Raw genomic sequence first — 23,566 nt, 5'->3', positions numbered from 1 at the left:
GCGTGGGGTTGAGAGTGAAAGTCAAGGCTGAAGCTGCTTCCCCTACCCCCAGCCCACATCTGCTCTGCACCCCTCTCCACCTGCTCTCTGCACCTGGAGGCTGCCTCATGTGCACTTGCTTTCAGGCTTCCACCACTGGGAGTCACCAGCAAGATGATGGAGGCCTGGAGAAGAGGATTTATCATGGGCCTCTCTCTACTGAAGGCCGCAGCTCCTGTCTTGGGCCCTCTCCCGATGGCTGTCTTCTCCAGGCTCCGGCAACTGCTCCTGACTCTTGCCTCTTCAGGCCTCAGGGCCATACGGACTCCCTCCTCATTGTCACTGGCCCTGGAGTACTGCAACACCCCTCATGGGTTTCCCAAAACATGTTCATTGTTCCTGTATTGAACTCTCCCCGAAGTTCCCTGTCTGAAGGTTCCATGTGACTGTTGCAAAGTGTCCACTGGGGCGAGGTCTCAGCTAAGGCTGGGACCCCACATGTTGAGGAGTGCCATCCCGAACGCTTGCCTGATGTCCTCATGGACTCAACTGTAAGGGCAGGTGGCACAGCGGGTCCAGCAGGCTTGTGATTTTCCCAGGCAGGTGAAACCAAGGATGAGTGGAACAGGGCATATTGGAGAGGGAGCAGAGGAGCCGTGGCCAGAAGGGCCCCAAAAGGTCCCACGCTGATGTAGAGGGAAAGGTGAGCAAGTGAGCGGGAAGAGCTTGTGGCCTGACAGCCAAGGACATCTGGATGCTCGACTGGGAGAAGGCCCACTTCTGGGCTCTGATAGGCCCTGAGAGACGGTGGTGGGGAGAGGAGCGAAAGAGAGGCTGGGGTGCTGGGTGGGTTGTTCATGTAGACCCCCAGGTCTGGGGTGCAGGAAGATCGCAAGCTGGTAGCCATGGTCTTTGACAAATGAGGGAGTGTGTCTGGGACGTGCAGTCCCCCAAGGTACACACGCACAACCACATGCATGCACAGCCGTACACCCACCCACACCCACACAGTCACACGCACGCACGCCCACAGCCCTCCCAGACACTCCAGCACCCTCACATGCACTCACCCTCACACACCCCCCAGACAGCAGATGGGGCGCTCGGGTAATTGGTTAAACCTGTTCCGATGTCTGGCTCCGCCTTGGCAGCGCCCGTCTGACAGGAAAGCTGGCTGGGCCTGCACCGCTCAGCCTGCTGGCCACCCATCCCTCCCCTCCCCTGCACGGCTGCCCTGGAGCAGGGGCTTCGGGAGAGCCCTGTGGGCCCTGCCGGCTCCTGCCCCGGCAGAGCCCAGTTCACCTGGTGACAACTCCCCGACACCCCACGGGAAGCAATCACCGCACCTGTGAGCAGTGTTGGCGCAAGCCAAGTGCAGAGATGCTACGAGCACAGGCCATGCTGCTGCGAAGGCCATGGGGACTGGTTCTGGAAAGTTCCATGGGCAAGATGTGTAAAGATGAGTCCCTGAAGGTGAGGCACGTGGATTAGGCCGTGACAGTTAAGAAGGCCCCTGCGTTCCCCCTACTTTGGCAGCGTGCCATTTGGTGTCCTACAGGTGCTCAGAATACCTCTGCCCAGGCGAGTCTGCAGGGCCCAGGAGGCCAGCCCAGCAACAGGGATGGCAGACCAGGAGCTCTCGGGGAAGGCCTGGCCGGGCAGCCCCCACATGCTGAGGACACTGGCAGGCCAGTGTCCACTGTCCTTGCCCCAGCAGGGCCCTGCTCTCCAGGTGGGAGGAGCACAGGGGGAGGGAAGGGAGCAGCAGTCCTTGTCTTCTTCCCTTCTCGGCTGCATCTGTGTCTCTTCGAGAGAGACTTTGGTTTGTTCCCTGGAGAGGGCCCAAAAACTCCCAAATTAGCAAACCTGGCAAGCCCACAGCTCAGAAAATAGTTCATCCTGATTCCATGTTTTTCAGGCTCACAGAAGCCTTTATTAATGAAGTCACAACACCAATATTTACCGTCTGCGGGGAGAGGCACAACATGGGGGATGGATGGGACTGCAGCAGGGACTCCCCGCCCCCCCTCGCAGGCCTGGCCTAGGAAGATTGGCAGGTTTCCTTGGGTCCTTTCCAGCCCTGTATTTGGATGACAGGGGGTGCTCGGCTGTGATCTTCCGGGACCCCCACCCCCCACCAAATGAGACAGGATCTCAAGAGGAAAGGCTGTCACCCCTCTGCCCCCCACCGGGGCCTACAGGACGACTCTTCCTCTCACCCTCACCCCACCTGTGCGAACACGTGAGTCACCGTGCGGCTTGACCTGGACTTATGCAGGTTGGGAGTTTCAAGGTGTGAGGGATGCATTCCCGGTTGGTGGAGGGGGAGGGGCACTGGGATGGGACGAAGCCCTTTGGTTTCTAGCATTGACTGGACACAAGTGAGGTGAGCAGAGAGTAGGGAGAGATGCTGAGAGTCTCCGCAGGACTTGGGTCTATGTTCCCAGCAGAAGGACCTTGTGTGCTTGGATCCCTGCATGTGGCCCAGGCAACAAGGCTGGACCTTTGACATCTTTCCGATGAGTTCAGCACGCTCAAGCACCTGCGGCGTGCTCCCCGGAATTCTAGGTGGGAAGAACAGCATCAGCAAAGGCACAGCACAGGGAAAAGCAGTGGCTCACTCAGGGACAGGGATGGGCGGGACAGAAGCAGAGGGCAGCGGGAGCAAGGCCGGAGAGGTCAAGGGTGGGAAAGAGTGAGGGGCTTGGGAAAGGGTAACTCCATCCTATTTATGGAGGGCCTTCTTTGATGTGGGCCTCATCCTTGACGTTTGCAGAAGCCTCCTTATGTCCCCACTCCCCACAAAGGAGCAGACCCAGGCTGAGCGGGTGGCAGGGGGAACTGGGGTGCTGCACAGGGGTGGGGGTGTTGAGAAGCTGGTCTCAATTCAACAGACTAGATGGGAATGGATGGGACTGGGGAGGAGGAAGGAAGCTTGAGGAAGCTTCCCGGGTTTCCTCTACCTCGGGAAAAAGTATACGTGGCTAATGCTGTGTGCCAAGGTGGGCAGTCCTGAAGAAGAACAGGGGCTGAGTCCAGCTGTGCACCTGCTGGGTGCGAGGTGCTGAGGGCGTGAGGTGCTGAGGGCCCGAGGTGCAGCAGGCGCGGGCTTGGTGGGTCTGCAGCGCGGGGGAAGTCGGCTAAAGACACAGAGTGGGGAGCCAAAGAGTGGATGTGAACCCTTGGGCAGAGGACACAATGAGGATGAAGGAGGAGCAAGGACTGACCCTGGAGTGGACAGAGGGAATGAGGCATAGATAAAACTGAGACAAACTCAGAGGGGCCGGGGGAGACATGTCAGAAATGTACCAAAGTGAAGGCAGAGGGGGCAAGGGAGTGAGGGAGGGTGTGGCCGCAGACCAGAAAGCAGGTGAACACAGAGGCAGATGGGAGGTGGCTGAATTCAGCCACAAGGGGGTGGCCAGTGACTGTGGTTGGTGGCTGCCATTAGCATCAGCAGAGTGGTGGAGCAGAGGCCAAAGAGCAGAGGGTTAGGGAGCACGTGGGAGGGAAGAAGCCGGGACAGGTCCGGAATGTCATAAGGGAAAGACTTTTAGGAAAGCAGGAGGCAGGAAACCTTAATACATGACAAGAAAGACAAATGGACAGACTGAAGGGCAGATGAACTAAAGGCCCACTCAGTGGGCCCTGCTTTGTAGCTCTTTCTCTGGCTGGGAAGGCCCTGAGTCCCCGGGGACTGGTTGCAGGCTCAGCCTCAAGCCCTGTCTCTGAAGCTTCAAGCTGCCCAGGGGTTCTCCAAGGACAGATAAGCATCCTGGTGGGGCCAGGACTTAGGGCTAGGACTGCTAGCCTTTGTGAATGGTGTCCCCTCCACCCAGCCCCAGTGCTCCCCTTTCCTCTGGTTTCTCCACAACTGGGGGAGCCCCAGAGTCCCTAAGAAAAGGGAAGCTCTCCCCCCATCTCCTGTTGAACTACCTGGGCCTGATTCCCACCCCACAATATGTTTGGAAAGACGTGGGCTTAGCCTCCCTTGAGACACAGGCTGTCCTTCCCTGTGTCTGACCTCAGTTTCTCCTGCTGCAGAGCTGGAGCTGGAGACCAGGGACCCCCAACAAAGAAGAGGAGTAAATAAATTGCCCTTGCCCTACCCGGTGCCCCACCCCAGGCTCCCAGGCCCTGAACACGATCGCTCTCCCAGCCCCCACTGGCTGCTCCAGCAGGAATCCACCACCCCAGGCTCCCAGGCTCTGGGGCTGGAGCCAGGAATACACCACCCCAGGCTCCCAGGCTCTGGGGCTGGAGCTGGCTGCCCGTGTCATTAAGAGAGAGACTTTTATTATTCCCATAGGGAAGGGAGACACAAGGGGTCACTAAGAACTACAGTGGGTGCCTGGAAAATAAATTAAAACAGGAACGCATCAAAACAAAAAGGAGATAAGAGAAATGGAGAGTGGCTGGGAGGCTGCAGTGATGGCGGCCCGCCCAGGCAGGCAGGCTCTCCAAGGAGAAGGCCGAGTGGTCCCAGGCCTCAGCCAGCCCATTTCTTGTCCCTCTGTCAGTGGCGGCCCCAGGCTCCAAGCCCTGCGGGGCAGTGACTCCAGGCCTCCCCGAAGCCTGGCCAGGGAGTGGCCAGAGTCCAGCTTGGGCCCACCCAGGGGCCTGGCCAGCAGCAAGCAGCACTCTGCTCTCATGGGTTGTGGTTGCCCACCCTAGTCATTGGAGGTGACATCGATATCCTCCCCGTTGGCCTGCTTCGTGGCGATGCGCCACCGGTTGATGTGGTGGGAGCCCTTCTTCTTCTGCTCGGACTCAGGCCCTTCCTCCTCCAGCTTCTGCCGTTTGTACTTTGTCCTCCGGTTCTGGAACCACACCTTCACCTGGGCCGGGAGGGAGGGGGCACAGAAGAGAAACACTCAGGAGGCCCCCAAGCAGCCACTGGGGCCTCAGTACTCAGGCTGAGCTGGAGCCAGATGGGGAAACTGAGGCTACAGAGGGTCAGGGCTCCCAGGCCAGGTTCCTCTCCTCTGGCCAGCTGCCACCTGATGGGACTGGAGGACTGCTGTTCCACATGCAAATGAGGTGGGGCAGGAGGAAGACACAGGGGGCCAGAGAGAAGGGTGCTTCTCCTGTCCCTCTCAAACAAAGGGTCCCAGAGCTGCTGGGCATCCTGGTTCCCATGGATACAGCACAGCAAAGGTGAGAAGCTCAGGCTCTGGGAGCCAGCAGACCCGGGTCTCCACTGCTTTCTAGGGAAGAGATAATGATTGCTCCTTCACAGGGCTGATGTGAGCAGCAAATGAGAGAACACGTGACCCATTGCATGAGTTCTGATGAGCTCCCAGAGGACCTAAAGGGGACACCAACTCCTGAGCCGGCCCCATGCTCTTTGCCATACAAAGAATCAGGGCGGACACGGCTTCATAACCAGGAGGTGTTGTCCACCCCGAGAGCAGTGCCTGGGACGGCCAGACCATGCCCAGGTCCACGGAACCCACTGCTGGAGGCTCTGATGTCACATGCTGTGTCAGTGTCCTTTATCAGGGGACCCTTTCTTAGCAATCTGATGTGAAATTCCCCTCTCCCACCTCAGAGGTGGAGCTGTACAGGCTGGGCAGATGGAGAGTCCCATCCCTCAGGTGCCAGCTCCTCAGGACAGTCTGAAATCCACCAAGAGGCCTCGTTCTCCTTGGAAAGACAAGGACGGGAAGGAGCAGGTCTGAGGCCCCACCCGAGGACAGTATTCTGCCCTTCAGGGACAGCTCTGGACCTTCTGTCCCCACAATATTGGCTCCATCCAGATGTGGGAACCGGACATACAAGAAACAGTCAAGCTCCTCTTTGAACACAGTAACACCCCCCTACACACACACAGACACACACACACACACACACACACACACACACACGTCTGCATCTGGCAGTGAGAGCCCTGACAAGATGAGGGGTGGTGTTCAAACAGAGATAGGACACGCGTCCTCCGTGATGGGGAGGAATAGAGAGGAGGTGCATGTCCACAATTCTAAGCCCAGCTCCTCCAGAAAGCCTCCCCAGACTTAGTCCCTTTTCTAAGCATCCATCCCTCTCTTCTCCTGCCACCTTCAGCATTTGCTCAGTACTCAAGACACAGCTCTTAACGTCCTCCCATGCATGGTCTGGGAGGCTCATCCTGGCTCCCTAAGTGGCCTTAATGCTTGTGGACTGTCACCTCCACCTGCCTACATGGTTCCTTACTTGGCCTTTCGGAGTTGGACCACACCCAAACTACCTTTAGAGCTGGCAGGAGGAGCCTGGGTGCTGATCCTGGGCTAAGTCCCTCATTCATAGGAGAAATGTTTCTTGGGACCCTTGAAGTTTCTTGGGCTCTTGCTCCAGAGGGCCCCTGGAGGAGGTGAGGCAGACAGGGCAGGGTTACAAGGCATGGATGGTTTCCTGGAAATTACAACACATTTAAAAGCAAGTAGGTGCTGCCAACTGCAGCTGTACAGATGGCATGTGGCAAGGCTGTGGCTGTGGACTGCTAGGGCGCACCTTGTTCTTGGCAGCGGCAATGATGATGAGAGGAGATCCTTAACCCCTGAGCAGGGCTGATGGCAATTCCTTGGAGAGTGTCCAGTCCAGCCCCTACTCCCAGAGATGAGGGAAAGCACGGGGCTTTGCCACAAGGCCAGGCAGTGGCAGCCAGAAGCAGCCCTGACATCTGGACCCTACGGGTGGTTTTATGCCAGGACATGCCACCCTCATATGCCCTTTCCAGATACTCCTCTCTGTCCTCTCCATGGAGCCCAGCCACCCCAGGGCTCCTCTTCATGGTCCCTCCTTCCTGGGGCTTTTGCTGTGCCTTCTGCTCTGCGCCTTGATTTTAGAGCGCTAGGGTGGAGAAGTGGGTAGCCGGTGCTCAGTGCTCACAGAGCAGCCAGCAGGAGACAGGAAAACTGGCCCAGGAAGAGGGGGGTTGCCAGGCCTCGATGGGGAGAGTAAAGGTAAGGAGGTTCTTCCCTCATTTCCAGGGCAGTGTTCAAGCCCATAACCTGAGTCTCACCTCAGGTAGGAGGGGAGATGCTCTGGGCATGGGGCTCTGGATTCCATGCCCACCTATCTTTGGGCACAGGGCTGCCTGGGCCCTGGGTGGTTCTCAGCACAACCATTTGGCAGCCAGCCCAGCCCCTGCCCCCAACACTGGAGCGTGCTGTGACTATGCCAGCCAGTGGGTGGGTGAGCTCACCCTGCCTCCTGTGCATGACTCAGGGCTGGGGCGTTATTCCTGAGGAGCCCAAGCGGGCTGGCCGAGGACGATCACCAAGTGATGGTGGCAACACTAGAGACAGAGTTCCCCTTCCTACTCCTTTCTCCCTCCCACACATACTCCCAAATCTGCAAAGGAGACTGACAATCACATTGGCCTCTAGTAGGATGGACCTAGCATGCTGCCCTCATCCAACAACACTGGCCCAAAGGAGGAAAGTTGTGATTGTGGGCCAGGCGAGGTGGCTCACTCCTGTAATCCTAGCACTCTGGGAGGCCGAGGCAGGCGGATTGCTTGAGGTGAGGAGTTCAAAACCAGCCTGAGCAAGAGTGAGACCCCGTCTCTACTATAAATAGAAAGAAATTAATTGGCCAACTTATATATAGAGAAAAAATTAGCCGGGCATGGTGGCGCATGCCTGTAGTCCCAGCTACTCAGGAGGCTGAGGCAGTAGGATCACTTGAGCCCAGGAGTTTGAGGTTGCTGTGAGCTAGGCTGATGCCACGGCACTCACTCTAGCCTGGGCAACAAAGCCAGACTCTGTCTCAAAAAAAAAAAAGAAAGAAAAGAAAGAAAGAAAGAAAGTTGTGATTGTGAACTTCAAGGACAGGGTATGTTTTCAGGCCAGGGGCAGCTTCCTGGCACACCCAAGTGAAAGGTGATTCTGAATGTTTTCTCCGTGAAAAATACTGAGGTCAAGGAGGCAGCTCTCTAGAAACAAGGACGTAAACCCTCTCGCTAGGCAGCCTGGCTATCTTCCGGAGAACAGCCTTGGGCTGAGTGTCCAGATGCTGTTTACAAAGACTGTAATAATGGGGATGCTTATGACTTCATAATATTAGTGAAAAAGCCAGGACGCGCAGTGTTGGCACAGTGTGATCACAACCACAGAAAAACAAAATCTATGCACAGGGAAAAAAGACTAGAAGGAAATGTACCCAAAGTATGGGTAACTTTTCTTTAATATATTACTGATAATGATAGTTTTTTGACTTGGAAAGAGAAAAGGAACTGGACTCTGAGTGTAGGAGGAGATAAGAGTGACACTCCATGACCTCCCTAACCCAGCCAGGCAACTCTGGGGTCATCCCAGAGCCTCTTCCCTAGATGACAGAGGACCTAGAAAGGAACCAGGTCACATAGTGTAACTTGGGAGCCAGCTGTAGGAGGCTGTAGCTACTCTGCACATGCCTCCCCACACCAACACACTACTCACCTCTCTCTAAGCCCCAAAGGCACAGATGAGGTGTTGACTGGAGGACCCCCTCACCTAACCCTGACCCTTCTGGGTGTGGGGAGAGGTCCCTTATGTTTTCCCAAGTCCTCACATCACTGAATGTCCCTCAGTTTCTCAGAGAAGCCAGATCCTTCCAAGGCTCTCCACTCTCCTGAGCCCTCCAACCTGGAATACTCTCCTTAGCTTTCAAGACCCTGCTCAGATGGCCCCAGATGGGACCTGCCCCATCACTTGTCTCAGCACAGTGACCCCATATGTGCACTGACTTATTTGTTCACATCTGCCCCCTCCCCAGACTGTGATACTCTGGAGAACCAAAGTGGTGTGTTATTCGGTTTTGGAGTCCCAGCGCACAGACCAGAGGACATGTTCCATGTACAGTCATCCAGCCGAGCAGAGGTGATGCGCTAGTGAATGAAGGCATGCATGTATTAATGCAAGAATGAATGGATAAATGAACTAACAAGCAAACTACAATTCCGGCCAATATTTCACAGCTAATCATACTGTGCTTTTGAATAATCTATTTTGAATGAATGAGGTCTGGATTCCTTCTTTTTCACCACTCTCCAAGTGCAGTCCAGCGCAAATGGAAAGGTCTGGCTCCAGCACCCTGCATACTTTCAAGTCAATATCTGTCCTGTCCTCCAAGAGTTCAAATATCCCTATAAAGTCTGGTAACTCTGACATAAGAAGTTCCTCTTATGTCCTGCTGTTATCTCTTCTGCTTTAATTTAAGTGTATCCTCCTATTCTGTCATTCCCTGACATAGACAAAGTCCTTAGAACAGACAGCAGCTTAGAGACATCAATCAAGTCATCCCTCAGCCTACTTTCCTCCCAGCCCTCTCCCCTGGGGATCCATTCCTACTGTTTCATCATGTGAGCTCTTCCCACTCCCAGGGTCAAGCCCAATGCCATGCTCAGCTCAACTCTTGCCCCAGGAAGCTGAGGTCACCTCCAGCTCCCCACCAACCATGGCCCTAACTCTTCCTAAGCCATCAGCTCACCTTGGACCCTCACCCTCACTCTCAGGGAGATATCACAAAATTCACCTGCCTCCCACCCCAGGACCATACTCCTATCCCAGCTTCTCACAGAACCACTCCAATACCCCTCATCTCCTCCTCACCCCACCAGACAGGACTCCTGGGACATCAGAGATGCAGAAGTTCTTGGAGCCAAGTTGAGACTTAGAGAAGGGATATGTGCATCCCAGAACACACAGTGAGCAAGTAAAAAAGATCCCTTGATTTTGCCCTAAAATTCTAGTCACTTGGATATCTCCTCTCATCCATCCCTCCAAGAGCAGAGTGAGAAGAGACTCCCCCCCCAGAAGCCTCCTTTCCATGCCTCTGGGGGGAAAAAAACCCATGGATGGGTGACCATACATTCTTGCCTCCCAAGACCTCCCTCCCTGCTCTCAGGCTGCAAACTGTGGCTGGACTTGACAGCTCCTGCTCTGTCTTAATCTGCCTACCTCAAACCCTCTCCTTCCCTCCAACCTAGAATCCTAGGCATCCCTCCAAACCTTCCAGGTCTGAGGTCTCCTGGGAGCCCTCTGCCCAAGCAGCCCACCTCAGCCCACAGCAGTGACCTCAAGGGGACTCCAGTCACTTATCTTGTGCATGTCCTGCAAGTGTGCAAGCTTTGCATTTAGCCTTCACCACTAAATGAGGAATCTCCAAAGGGCAAAGACCACATTTCTGTGCCCTTTTCCCTTACAGCTCAGCTAACCTCAAGGCCAGGCAAGGTCAAGAAGCACCTTCTTTTTTTTTTTTTTTTTTTTTTTTTTTGAGACAGAGTCTCGCTTTGTTATCCAGGCTAGAGTGAGTGCCGTAGCGTCAGCCTGGCTCACAGCAACCTCAAACTCCTGGGCTCAAGCAATCCTCCTGCCTCAGCCTCCTATGTAGCTGGGACTACAGGCATGTGCCACCATGCCCGGCTAATTTTTATATATATATATCAGTTGGCCAATTAATTTCTTTCTATTTATAGTAGAGACGGAGTCTCGCTCTTGCTCAGGCTGGTTTTGAACTCCTGACCTTGAGCAATCCGCCCGCCTCAGCCTCCCAAGAGCTAGGATTACAGGCGTGAGCCACAGCGTCCGGCCAAGAAGCACCTTCTGATCTGTTCTGAGCAGGAGGGGCAGTTAGAAACACTGACCAATCAATCAGCCTGAAGCAACCATATGATTTCTCTCACCACCACCACGCCCAGAAACCAATGCCCCCCCACACACATAAACACACACACAGAGAAGTATGCAAGCTGAACTCCATCCATGTCATGCGACTGCCTAATGGCATCTAACATGTGCCTATGATATCACCTGACCTTCGGGCATCAACCACACTAAGCCCATATGTGCCGGACATTGTGGGCATACACGTTACACATACCCATTATACATATTCATTGCACTTGAGGCTCAGATCTGAGCCAGGCCCAGATCTACCTAACCAGCCACCAGGACTGAAGCTTAGATAGGCGCCTTCCTGGTCAAACTCCAAGGCTGTACCATACCAGTGAGGAACAAATAACTAGAACCAGAAGGGAGAACCCAGGGCCCCTCCCTCCACGTCCTAGAGTGACCCACTGGCCATCCCAGCACAAATACCCCACTCCCTACTAAACACACAGCCCTAGGCCAACAAAGTAGCTCAGGTTGCATACCTCCCAGCACCTCATGCTGAAGCTTAGGGAGTACAGAGACCACTCAGCTATGGATTAAGAGCTCACCCACGCACTGATCTGCTTAACCCTCCCTGAAATTTTATCTGTAGACTGGTGCTTGCATCATCTGAATCAATAATCAGCTGTGAAAGTGCAAGGGAAAGATAGAAGGAAAGGGACAAAGAGAGAGCAGTGAAAGCAGAGAGCAAGGGGGGTGACTGATAACATTAACATTTGTATGGGTGGAATCAAGAGAAATTTGCCCATTCATTTGATACATGTTTACTGAGCATCTACTTCATTCTGGGCACTGAGGTGGGCCCTGGGAGAAATAGACAGGCATGGCCTCTGCCTTCCAGAGCTAAGATGCTCAGGCCTGTTATTCACCAGAATTGCCCAGAGAGCTGTTCTTCAAAACTCTTTTCTGGACCCCATCTTGTACTTCCTAAGAGAATCTCCTGGGGAAATCCTGGAATCTGTATATGAAGATCTCCCTGAGAGATGGGTGCAGCTGGTCTATCAATTGATGTCTGGACATGGCAGATGATTAAACGAATAATAACAGTAAAGTTCAATGCATCTTGTGATAGGTAGGAGATATACTATGAGCTCAGAGAGCATGAAGGATGGATTATACAGAAACACAGAGAAATAGAATGTAGATGAGCCACAGAAACTCAGGACTAGAAAGAACCCTGGAATTCATGTCATTCGATCTCACAGATACAGTAACTGATGCCCCGAGAAAAAACAAAGCTACAGCCAATAAGATAACAGATAACCATTAGCAGACATATGAATATACTATCTGTCGGTTGCTAAATAGCTCTATAGAGGTGGAAGTTTGAGATGAATGGTGGACACACAGAAGATAAATAGATGATAAAGAGTTAATCAACAGATGGGTAAATAGGAGTTATTGTTAAGAAGAAGAACATATAATTAATAGAAAACAGGAACTATAAATTAACCAGTTTAGGGGAGGCAGTTTAATGAGAGCAGACAGAAGTAAAGCTAGCTACAAAACAGCTATCTGTGAGGGACACATTGGAGAGCTCTGAGAGACAAATGTAGATACCCACAGTAGAAATATTAATACATGCTACGGGGCTAATGGGTATAATTGATGCTTGACAAATAGCTGACAGCTGGAAATGACAGGTAAGCTTGCCTGGTAAATACTGAGAAGTGGATATTTGGTTAATTATATGGGTGCAAGTGATAAGTTATGAGGGCAACAGAAAGACAAATCTGATGATGGAAACTGGGTGTGGCAGAAAGAACACTGGACTAAGAGGACACCCAGGTTGGGATCTTATTATACCACTAACTTAACGTATTGCTTTAAACAAAGGGAACAAAGGGACTGGGGATTAATATTATTTGAGTCCATATTAGGTGCCTTCTAATTCATAAACAACCTATTTTCAGGATGAGGAAACCAGAGCTCAGAAAGGTTGAGTAACTTGCCAGGGTCACACAATCAGCAGGGAAGCAGGTATTTGAAATCACATTTGCCTGAGTCCATCTCTCTCCCTGCCTGGAAAGACAGTCGCCACTGGAGGTTCTTCAGGCTCAAACCTCCCTTAGTTCTTTTTGCCGTTATGTTCCATATGCAAAAAGCAGCTCATTTACAGACGGAACAAGATTAGCTCTGAGTTTTCATAGTTAATGAAACTGGATACATTACATTATTCTATGTGGTTTTGTTTTAAATATATGTTTGAAACATCTCATAATAAAAATGAAAGAAACAATCAGTCCGTTTACTAACTGGCATTGTTAGGAACAAATATTGACAGGCAGCTACATTCAGTTAGAAAGAAAGTTAATTAAAAATGCTCTCGCTGAGCTAAAAAATGGAAAGTTTAAAAACAATGACATTATTTCAACAAGTGTTAATCTGTGGGTGGTGGGATTATAAACCGTTTTTGTTTTCTTACACTTCTGAAATTGAAATTTAATAAATATTACTTTTTAAATGAAGTTAATTATAAACACCATTCTTAAATTGACACCTTGTTTTAAACAATAATTTTAAAACAGTTTGCCAGGAGGGAAAAGGGGTGTTATTTTACTAATTTATTTTTTTAAACGTATCTTTCTTTAAAACGTTTTTAAAATTAGCTCCGTTGTTTTGTAAGCTTTTTCTCTGCAGCTAGAACAGCCCAGCTAGCAAATCTGAAGACGCAGGGGTCCTGCCGCACAGCCAGGAGCAATGCGTTGATTGTTAAGTGGGCATCTGACAGATATGACTGCCATAGATGACAAAATGGGACAGGAGGAGAGAGCGAGGTGGGCCACAGGGAGCTGGGGATGCAGCTGGGGTCTGGCCCCCACCTGGCCCCCTTCCTACCTCGCTGCTAATGGGAGGCCCAGGCCGCCCCCCAAGCGGGGCGCCTTCTCATGGCCTGGGACTGGTGAGGGGGGACGGTGGTATAGCAGGGGCGAGACCAGGAGGGAAGGGGAGCGGAAGGTGAAATGTCAGCCGGATGGGAGCTACTGGGCGGTGTAAATCCGGGAGCTGGCAGAACGCAAGGCCCATCCAGACGCTGAAATCCGCCTCCAGGGCAGCAGCTGGGCGGAGGGTCGCTCAGCTACTCCAACACGCCCCGCTGGCCCCGCTGGACCAAAAGCTTAGGCAGCGCTTCCGGGAAGCATTTATTTAAGGCAAAGTCTTTACTTACAATGAACCAAAATCTGCCACCCTATAACTTTCATCTAAATCTTTAAATTTTTTTCTTAAATTAATTATCAATTACAAAAATACTACATGGTAATTATAATTTCACCCGGTTCAAACCCTGACACCATTGTGATGTATTGCATCCCTACTCGACAGCCCTTCCAGTGACTGAGAGCAGCCCCTGGTGCCCAGAGCCCATTTTCCCACCATGCCCAGGCACCTCGGGTGCTCCGCGCGCGCACCATGGTTTCCCGAGCGCCTCCAGTCCGACGGCGCCAGGATGGGTGCCACCCTCAGACCCCAAGCAGGGGCTGGCCCTTCCCTAGCTAAGCCCCTCTGCTTCTGACGTTGATAGCCCGAGGACACCTGGGCTTTCTCCCCGCACGACACAGGCGGACACAGGCTGGAGGGCAGCCGAGGCCTCTGCCCGCTCTGCCCAGGAACAGCTGCGATGACAGTGCGGGGAAGGCCAGGACACCCGACGGGACTGGGCGCGCCGCAGCACAGTGGCGGGGGAGGGCTGCAGGAATCCCAGCTGAGACCGGCTCCAGCGGACAGGGCGCTGCCCCGCGCTGTCCGCTCCCGAGGAGGCCAGCTGCCTCCAGGTAAGCTCGTCCCCTCCTGAAGGGATTTAGGAGCCAGATTTAGGATAGAGTTTGTATTTACTCTGCCTCCTGCTGGGTCCTTAGTGGCTTGACAAAAGTGCTGCGGCCTCAGCAGGCTAAACACCACGGGAGGGAAGGGGCTCTAACTACCGGCTTCGCCGAGCCCGCGGGAAGTTGGGAACTTCTGGAACCTGGCGGGAGAGAACTCGGAGCTGGGCTGGGGGCAGGCTCGGGGCCGCTCCCGCACGCGTCCGCCCTCTCCTACGGCGGGCTCGGGGTGATTATTACCTGCGTCTCCGAGAGGCTGAGGCTGCCGGCCAGCTGCTTCCGCTCGGCGCCCACCACGTAGTGGTTCTTCTCGAAGGCGCGCTCCAGCCGCAGCAGCTGCGAGGGCGAGAAGGCCGTGCGGATCCGCTTGGGCTTGCGAGCGAAGGGGCCGTGCAGAAGCAGCCCGTCCTGGGGCACGTCGCTCGCTGCGGCCCCGCCACCGATGGCAACACACGCAGGTACAGACAGAGAGAAGGGGCGCAGTGAGCTGCAGCCGGGCCAAGGCCGGCCTCCTGCCCTCCTCCTGCACGCCCTGCACTCTGCCACCCTCTCCATTCCTTGACACCCTCCACACTTCTCCCCGTGCCCTTTTGCCACCGTTCCCTAAGTCCACCCTGCTCCCCAACACCTCCCCACACTCTGAGAGCTGCCCTGCTGGGAATCACAGCGCCAGCTCCGAGGATCACTCTGTTGGGCCCAGAGGTGGGCCCAGGCCTGGTGAGGAGCCAACCGGCCCGAAATCAACACTGCCAGAAGCCTCTGAAGAGGCCAAGGTGTGGCAAAAGTCCCTTGGCTCCCTTAATCTCCCTATCCCAGAGGCAATGCCCCCACCACAGGCCCCAGATCAGCTTTTAACTAACAGATTGGAAGCATCTCCTTCAAGGAGGACCAAAAGTAGAGGCAAACCTGAGTGTCAGGAAGGTGGTAAGGGGAGCAGTGGGGCTGCAAGGCACAGCCTTACCAAACTCAGATTCAGGAACTGGAAGATTCCCCAGGAGCAATCCCTTTACACCTGCTTAAACCAGTCTTGCATCTAAATGCTTAGAGTACTAACCCATTGAAAACTCCTGCCAACAGGCCCAGCTCTACCTTGCAAGAGGTAAAAATAGGCCAGTAGCTAGGTCAATAGTCCAGGTAGCAGCCAGAGGTCTAAAGTCAGGCTACATCTTCCCCCTTCCCCACCTCTCTCTCCCAGGCCTTGGCTGTCTGGAGACCCAACTGCTTGGGTACCCCCACCACCACCTTCAGGTGACTCTAACTGCTCTCTCTAGTGGGAAAAGGCCCTGTTTCATCCCTGAATAGTTCCATGCTAAAGAAATATGTGTATAAATATCTAGATGTCATCTATCTCTCCAATATATAGAGATATGTTGGTTTCTGCATGGACATGTGTAAATATATCTTCCAACCTCCCTACTGTCTTTTCCTCCCATCTACTGTACAGGATTTTCAGAGTGTGACTGTCCCTTAGTGAATGATGGCCATGATGGGGACTCAGCTACCATATGCAGGAGTAGGGGCTAACACCAGACTGGATGAGGCTGGGTAAGAGGGGGCAGGTAAGGAACTACAAAAGCCAAAACAAGCTTCCACCCACAACCCTAGTCTCAAAGACTCCCCCCCCCACTAGGCCCTCATGCAATCTCTGGCTTAGTTGCACATGCTAAAACTCGAAACAGGCCCTGACAACATCACCCATGGATTCTCATGCAAGGGCACATAACAGTCCCCCCTGACCACCGACAACACAGAGCCTTAGATGGAATGTTTTGACAGAATTAACTGTTGAGATTGACTGATCCAATTAATTCTTTCAGAGATGGTCACTGGTTTGACTCAATTTCTGACCTGATGTTTTGCTCTTAAGACAATCATCTGGATAATTCAGTTGAGATCTCCCATCTCTGAAAACATCTATTAAGTGGAACAAAAGCACACAATTGAGATGCTGTTGCTTAAGCTCTAAGATACTTAAGTTCTGTTCTTGTCCCTTTACTTGTGGAAACTGCTTGACTGTACTTGCTCCAAGTCTCTGGGCTTTGAATACCTACATGGGCCAACTTTACTGATGGCATTTCTGAGGAGCAGGGTTGCCTAGGATTGAGGGGCTAAAGCCTGGTTGGAGGCAAGTCAGTAACCTCCAGTCACCTTATCCATTTCAAGTGGCTGGATCTGTGCTGCCAAAAAAGGGATAACATCACAGGGAGATGGAAGAGGGACGGCCTGCCCACTTGGTCATTTGAGGTGGGAGAAGGCCCAGGGCCCTCAGGCTTGACTGAAGGAAAAGAAGTTTAACTCGGTGTGGTAGAAAGGATAGATTTTCAGGGGAGGTGGTCTGGCACAGAGGGGTAAATGGCAGATAAATGAAGAGCCTGTTCCAGGGGGGAACAGGAGGAATGAAGTCTTCGGGGTAGGGGCCAGTGTGGTAGGCCAGGGAAAGGTGGGTGGAAAGCAAATGCTTATTGATGGTGTTAAAATAAATTGCTTCGAAAACAACATCATCATTTGGAGACTTGGTGAAGCTCCAACAGTGGTTTCCTCTGGACAAATGAACCGGAGGGATAGAGAAAGCTAATCCATCCTAGCATTCCCAGGGTTTGGCCTCAGCTGCCCACCTGCCTGGCCCAACCTGGTCAAAACTGTGGTTGCAGTGTGGAAAGGCCCCATAGGTGTGTGTGAATGGGATGCAGAGTGGTGAAGGCAGCCTGTGGCTGAGAAAGCAGAATTGCAGTCTGCCCCAGTGTGTGAGACTTGGTGGCTGTTTTGTGATTCTGTGGTATGTGTCAGTCACCTGTGTGGTGGAATGCTGTTTGTATTTATAAACCCAGAGTAGAGATGAAAGCAACAAGCTTCTCTCCTGACATACATGCTCCTTTGTCTCAAGTCTGGATATTTTAGGAGAATGCTAGGTTGCTTGAGGTCTACCCCACTGAGAAATTGGCTGCAGTCCATTGTAATGTCCTGTTATGGTGGACAGTATGGATCCCACATTTTGTGTTCACATGCATGTGCGAAAACATAGCTGTTTTCTAGACCAATCTCAAAGAAACGAGGCTGGAAAATTATTCAAGATGCTGATAAGTTACTTGATTTCAAAAGAATCAGGACTTTTCCCTGTAAGAAAGAGGATGTTTAGTACAAAACCAACCGTCCTGAGAAATAGAACAATTGCTACATGTCTTTGTAAGGACAGGAGTGGTACTTTAGGTGCCTGTGTACCTGGACCCCTCTTCACCGGTGGGGAGGGGGCCTGAACCACCTCTACTGGGGGTTCAGTTTCCCTTGACTGGACCACAAGGCAGAACAAACTTGGGGCTGGGGTACCGACTGTTTGGACACAGTAATTCGGCACTGTGAGAACAGACTGTCACTTTCTGATTAGCACAGGTGGAAAAGTGGAAAGGGACTGGCATAGCCTTCTCTGGAGCTAGGAACTGAACATTCCCCCTCCTCTTGGCCTTCCCACCCCTACGCTATTTCTATAGCCTCTCTCAGCAGGCCCCTTCAAAGCAGTGTCTGGGAAATAGCACTAGAGACTCCCAGGAATGAGGCGGCTGGAGGTAGGGGCTGGGGATGCGAAGCACCCTGGGATCGAGCTGCGGTCCCTGCTGGAGAGACCGAGACCGACCCGGGGATCGGCTGGATGGCTGGGCATGGAGGGGCCCGGGGCTAGAACGGAGAGAAGTGGGCCAGGCTGCAGAGATAACCTCAATCCCGCTTCTCTTGCCAGGAACAAAGGCGCCCTTTGAAGCATCTGCCCATTACCGTCCCGGGTCCGGGAGGGCTAAGTCTCCACAGCCCTCTCCAGGCATTGCTCTCAGGCCCAGAAAGTTCCGGATCTCCAGAAAATAGCACCGGATGGGGCCAACTCTGGTCTTCGCTGGCTCCTTCTCTTCGAGCCTCCAGAGCGTTGGGAGCTTCAAGGTCCCGACCATTCCGCGTTCGCTTTTCCTCTGCCACAGCCCGGCGCCGGGACCGCGCCGCCCAAGAGTGCTGCGCACAGAGCGCAGACATGTTTCTTTTCGTTCGTGTAGGGTTTCGTTTGTTGCATTAAAACCGGGCTGAAATGAGCATCGCAGAGACCCGGTTCTCTAGAAAACGCGGCGCCGAGGGTCCGGGACGGCTCGGCTCCTAGACCCGAGCCTCGGCCGGGAGCGGAGGGCGCAGAGCCGCTTGGGCGCGCATCGGTCTTCCGCAGCGATGATGGGCCCCAAAGCCACAGCGTCTCAGGGATCAGAAAAGTCCTTCAGTGCCCAGTGGATTTCCGGGACCGAAAATGCGGGCACACTTGGCTCCATCTGTGGGTCCAGATTCGGTTCTTGAGAGAAAAATCCAACCGTTTGTGCAACTCGATAACGTACCCGCTGGGACTGAAGGCTCCGAGATCGGCGACAATTTCCGAGAGGGTTTTGCGGAAGATTTATCCGGCCTCTCCTGGTTGAAGAAGCTCAGAGTCTGAGCTGGATGTCTCTAGAGGCTCCTACGGCCCTCGGCCCCCAGAGGCGTGAACCCCGGCGCGGAGGGCTTGGGGCATTGGATCCCAAGCCTAGGGCAAGGCTCAGGAGGCCACCTTCGGACCATCTGAGCCGCCAGAGGCCAAAGGACTTAGAATCCCTCTCCTCTGAGGCCTGTTCTCCACCAGCTTCCAATCCGCCGGCCCCTCGGCAGCCCGGGCCCGCGGGCTCGCAACCGCCACAACTCCAACTTGGCCCATGGGCGCCAGGTTGTGAGAGCCAGGCTGAGGATTGAGCCCACAAACGACAGGGGTAGTTTGCTCAATTTAAAATAAAACCTCATTTTATCAGTCAACATTGATTTTAAATGACTAGAACTCTTGCCAAAGCGACTGACATCGTAGGCATTTTTTTTTCCGGATTTGGATTTGGGCAAATCTTTTAAATCCCTGAAGAAGACAAGTCTACCTACGCAAATTCTTGTTCAAGTAATTACCTTCTCTGGTTGTGTGGGATCTGCCAGGTCAGTATCCATATTGGCCAGGTGGGACTGAGAAAATGGTATGACAAATCAGGATCCGGGAAAGTGGCATTCTGTGACAGCCAGCAACTCTAGCCAAAGCCTCAAGAGATCATTTTAAAAATCATGTAAATAATTGTACCAAACAGCTAATTGACTGTGCGGACGTAGCTTACTGTCACATTAGTTCCAGGAGCTGAAGCTCCAGCCATGTCCTTTTCATTTGTTTCTCTAAAAGCCGCGTTACCTAGCACTGAGCCGTGGAACCTCACGAGGTCGAGGGCCGCTCTACACTAACAAAATAAAACTGTAAACTAACTGTACAAATCAAGGCCACTCTTCAAAACGAATAGAAGAAAGACAAACTCTAGCAAATTTCAAGGAAGAAAACGAACTCCAACAAATGCAACTCTCTTTTCTTCGGGAAAGTCAGATAATTGATATGGTGTGTGTGTGTGTGTGTGTGTGTGTGTGTGTGCGCGCGCGCGCCCGCGCGCGCGCCTAAGGCCAGTGGGGGATCATCATTAGCAAACTGGTTGCAAACTAGGGAGCTAGGACTGGCTACCTACGACCTTAAAAGCCCTCTGCCCCCGCCTCCCGCCCGGGAAGACTGTGGTGTCGGTGACCCAGTAGTCGGCTGGGGGCCGGGTGGCGGCGGCGAGGAACAGAGGAAGCCAGTTTGCTTATTGCAAACCTTCCCCTTCTTGGGTCGGAGAGACACGTGTGACTCGGAGAAGTCGGACCAAGGTTGCAGAGAAACATCCCAAGACAGCGGAGCACTCCACACTGAACATTAATTCTCCGGTTCACCCTCCCTGCTGCCCCTGCTTCTCACAGAGCCAAGGCACGCGGATGGACTTTCCCCTGCCCGGGCGCCAGTGAGGGCTGATCCCTGGGAGACGGTGGTGGACGTGCGAGCGAAGTATGGTGTCGGGTCAAGCCGGGGCGAAGGGAGGGCGGCGGGAGCGGGACTCTCTGAGCGGAGACAAGCTCAGCCGGGAGAGAGAATAAGGCAGGCCGAGGGGAGGGCTAAGGCGAGGCTCCAGGGATGCGCCTGGGCTTGCCGTCCGGACAGGCATCGTTTCTACGAAAGCCTGAGGTCCCAACCTGGCTCCCCGGAAGGGAGACCTACTCGGCAGCGGCGCGGGTGGACCCCGCATGGCTCTTCCCCGCTTAGGAATCAACCCGCAGCCTTCTCGGCAACAACTTCTGAACAGCCCTGCGCGCCCCCGAGCCTCCCCGACATCGCCACAGCGCGGGCGCCTGCCGGCCGCCCGCCTCGGCGGGCACAACGTGGGCACTCACCCTGGAAGCGGTGGCCGAAGAAGCGGTTCCGCAGGACCCAGGGGTAGAAGTGGAGAGGGTCCCGGTGCTGGGCGCCGAAGAAGGAGTGCGGGGGCTGCAGCGGGGAGGCGCCCAGCTGGTGCGCCGGGTGCATGGTCAGCGCGGGGTGGTTCATGGCCTCAGGGAACACGAGCTCTGGCCCACCGTACAAGGAGCGGCCGGCGCCCGCGGCGGCTGCTGCAGGGAAGCCACTCACGAAGGCCGCCTCGGCCGCGCTGGGGTGAGGGTAGTTGAGCGCTGTGGGCCGGAGCGGTTCCTCGGAGGCGGCCGCCGCCAGGGGATGGGAGCCCGCGCCCCCGCCGCCAGTGCCCCCGCCGGTGCCACCGTCCTTGGCTACCAAGGACTCTATGGTAAAGCCGCGCTTGGCCGCGGGCTGGAACATGGTCGCAGCCGCCGGAGCTGTCTGAGGCAGCCGCGCTCTGGGGAGCGCTCCGCGTCCTGGCGCCGCCGCCGTGCGGGGTGTGCACCCAGCCAGGCACATGCACACACACCCGCACCCCTCACCTCCCCCGCCCGCCCGCTCGCTCTCGGCCCCGGCGGGCTAGCCAGTCGCCGAGCGGCGAGGGGTGTGTGAGCGAGCGAGCGCGGAGTCGGGCCACCGCGCACAGCCGGGCGCGTTGGCTGCTGCGGCGGAGCGGGCAGCTCCCGGCGCCGGCACAGGCGAGGGCTCCGTGCGATGCTCTGTGCTGCCTCTACGGCCGGAGGGCTGAGCCGTTTCCACCCTTCCGAGTCCCGCGGGACCGACCTCAGCCCAGGATATTCCCAGCACTGCCCTGCAGGGCCTCGGCCGCCGAGCGCTGCGAGGCGCGAGTTAGCCGGCACCTGCCCCGCGCTCGCCCATTGGCCGCCGCTCACCTGCCCCAAGGTGGGGGGCGGGGCGGGGCGGGGCGAGGGACGGCGGGTGGGGATGGAGCCCGCAGTCGGAGGCAAAAGCAGGACTGGAACCTTTTCCGGGCGATCTAGGCCTCTTCCCTCTCGCCACTGGCTTCTCCTCGCAACTCTGCCCTTTAGCTGAGTCTGGTGGCCGCCGCAGCCGTCTCAATCCACGCGGGAGCTGAAGAAGACGTCCGAAGGGCCTGGGGCTTTGGGACAAACTCCAGCCCCCCTCCCGGTGTGTAACTCAGTAGAACTCTCTCCCATTTGTCCCAGGATGTCGTTTCTGTTCTTAGAGAACTTGGATCCGAGCAGAGGGTGGGTATTCGGGCTCCAATAAATAGGTTCTACCGAAAACCAGCTCCCTACTCGCCTGGCCTCTGGGACCCTCCCACTCACCCACCGTCGATCGGTCTCCCGAGCCGCGGTCTGATAGTGCGGCCTTGTTCCTGAGCTTGCACGCTTTCTGGATGTCATGGGGGACAGCTCCGGAAAGGGGACACTTTTTTTTTTCACAAGGGAACAGGCGGGACGCAGCGCGGGAGAAGCCTCCGGAGCAGCCACCCCGTGAAGCCCTCAGGCCGCAGTCTTGGGGCTCGCAAGCAGCTCCTTTGCCCAGCCACGGAGCCGCGGCCGGCTCGGATTAGAACGGCGGGCCTCAGCGCAGGGCTGTCTACCGTCCTCGCCTTCTCTGGTCCGCAGGCCGGGCCGGGCCGGGCCGGGCCAGGGCCTGGAAGACACTGTGTCTTAAATTGCTGCTGGCCAAGCAGCCCGGGCTGGTCCCCGAGCGGCCGCCAGCCGCCCTGGAAACGCAGCGGCAGCCTGACCTCCCTCGACCTTCGCCTTCCACCCGCGAAGCAGCGGACCACTTGGCTCCAGCCAGCTTCCATTTCGAGCACTAATTCCCGGGGGTGAGAAGGCGGGTGCCATTGCGAACCAGCACTCAGCAAACTTTCCACACGGACCTTCCAGGCCTCAGGAAACACCTCGCGGAGGCTCAGGAGGGCGCTGGGCGGCGGTGGGGAGGCTGAGACCTGGACCTGGACCTGGCCAGCGCCCCGCGGGGAGGAGACCGCAGAGAGTTCCGCTTCCTCGCCGCTGCCCGGGTCAATCCTAGTGGCTGGAGCGCGACCCAGGCGCGCAGATCCGGCTGGGCCTCCGGAGCCCCGAGCCCAAGAGGTCTGCGCGCCGCGCAGCTCTGCGGGGACTCCAGGCCAGGTCTTGGCAGTGGCACGCCTGAGCGCCGGGGGCCGTGGTCCGGGAGAGCGCTCCGGGAGCTCTTGCCGCCACAAAGCGGGTTAAAGTCTATTTTCCACTCCACTGCTCTGAAAAGCCCCCTCGCGCCGAAGCCGTTCCGGCCCTCTTGGGCTAGGTGGGGAGGAGATGGCGAGAGGAGGGGAGGCGAGGCGACCGCACCCAGTAGCCCTTCGCGTCCTGGGAAACCCAGGGCCTGGCACTGCGGAGGCGTCCCAGAAACACCTTCGGAAGAAATTTGTTATGGAATCCGTGACGAGCGCCTGTGTCCTTTTCGCTGGCTCTCTGGATCTTTCCGGCTGTCGGTGATGATCTCGTCCTCTCTCCGGTTTCTGTCTCAGGCTCTCTGTTTTTCCCCTCTCCTGCCTCCCTGCTCTCCTCCCGACTTTTCCTCCCCTTCTTTCTTCTTTCTCCTTCTTTTTCCCACCCTGTCTTGGAAAGGGGAAGCGCCCACAAGTTGGGGACAAGGACCCGACCAGGCCACATCACTAAGGGGGCGGGTGGTGCGAAGCTGGACAGAGGCACCGAACGAGATTTTCGTTCCTTATTGAAGGAAATAACAGGGGGTTTTGTTAGAGCAAGTTACCGGCAGGGACGCGGGTTCAGTTGGATAAACATTGCCTGGGCCTGCACTCAGCGGCGACAGAGCAAACGCCGGGGCTACGAAGAAGATTGGAACCAAGAGCA

The 23,566-nt window shown here is 55.1% G+C and overlaps 1 protein-coding gene across 1 annotated transcript; it reads right to left on the bottom strand.

Moving 5' to 3' along the window:
* Positions 1–1,363: 1,363 nt before the first annotated feature.
* Positions 1,364–23,133, bottom strand: EMX1 (empty spiracles homeobox 1). Its single transcript, XM_012750207.3, has 3 exons — positions 20,714–23,133; positions 14,675–14,859; positions 1,364–4,817 (listed from the first exon to the last, which is right to left on the bottom strand). Exons 1-3 carry the CDS (start codon positions 21,231–21,233, stop codon positions 4,650–4,652), a joined length of 873 nt encoding a protein of 290 aa, XP_012605661.1. The 5' UTR covers positions 21,234–23,133; the 3' UTR covers positions 1,364–4,649.
* Positions 23,134–23,566: the final 433 nt, after the last annotated feature.

Source organism: Microcebus murinus, chromosome 3, assembly GCF_040939455.1.
Source record: "Microcebus murinus isolate Inina chromosome 3, M.murinus_Inina_mat1.0, whole genome shotgun sequence".
Taxonomy (NCBI): domain Eukaryota; kingdom Metazoa; phylum Chordata; class Mammalia; order Primates; family Cheirogaleidae; genus Microcebus; species Microcebus murinus.
Note: the sequence above shows the minus strand (reverse complement) of the source record. Positions and strands in the feature narration are given on the sequence as shown.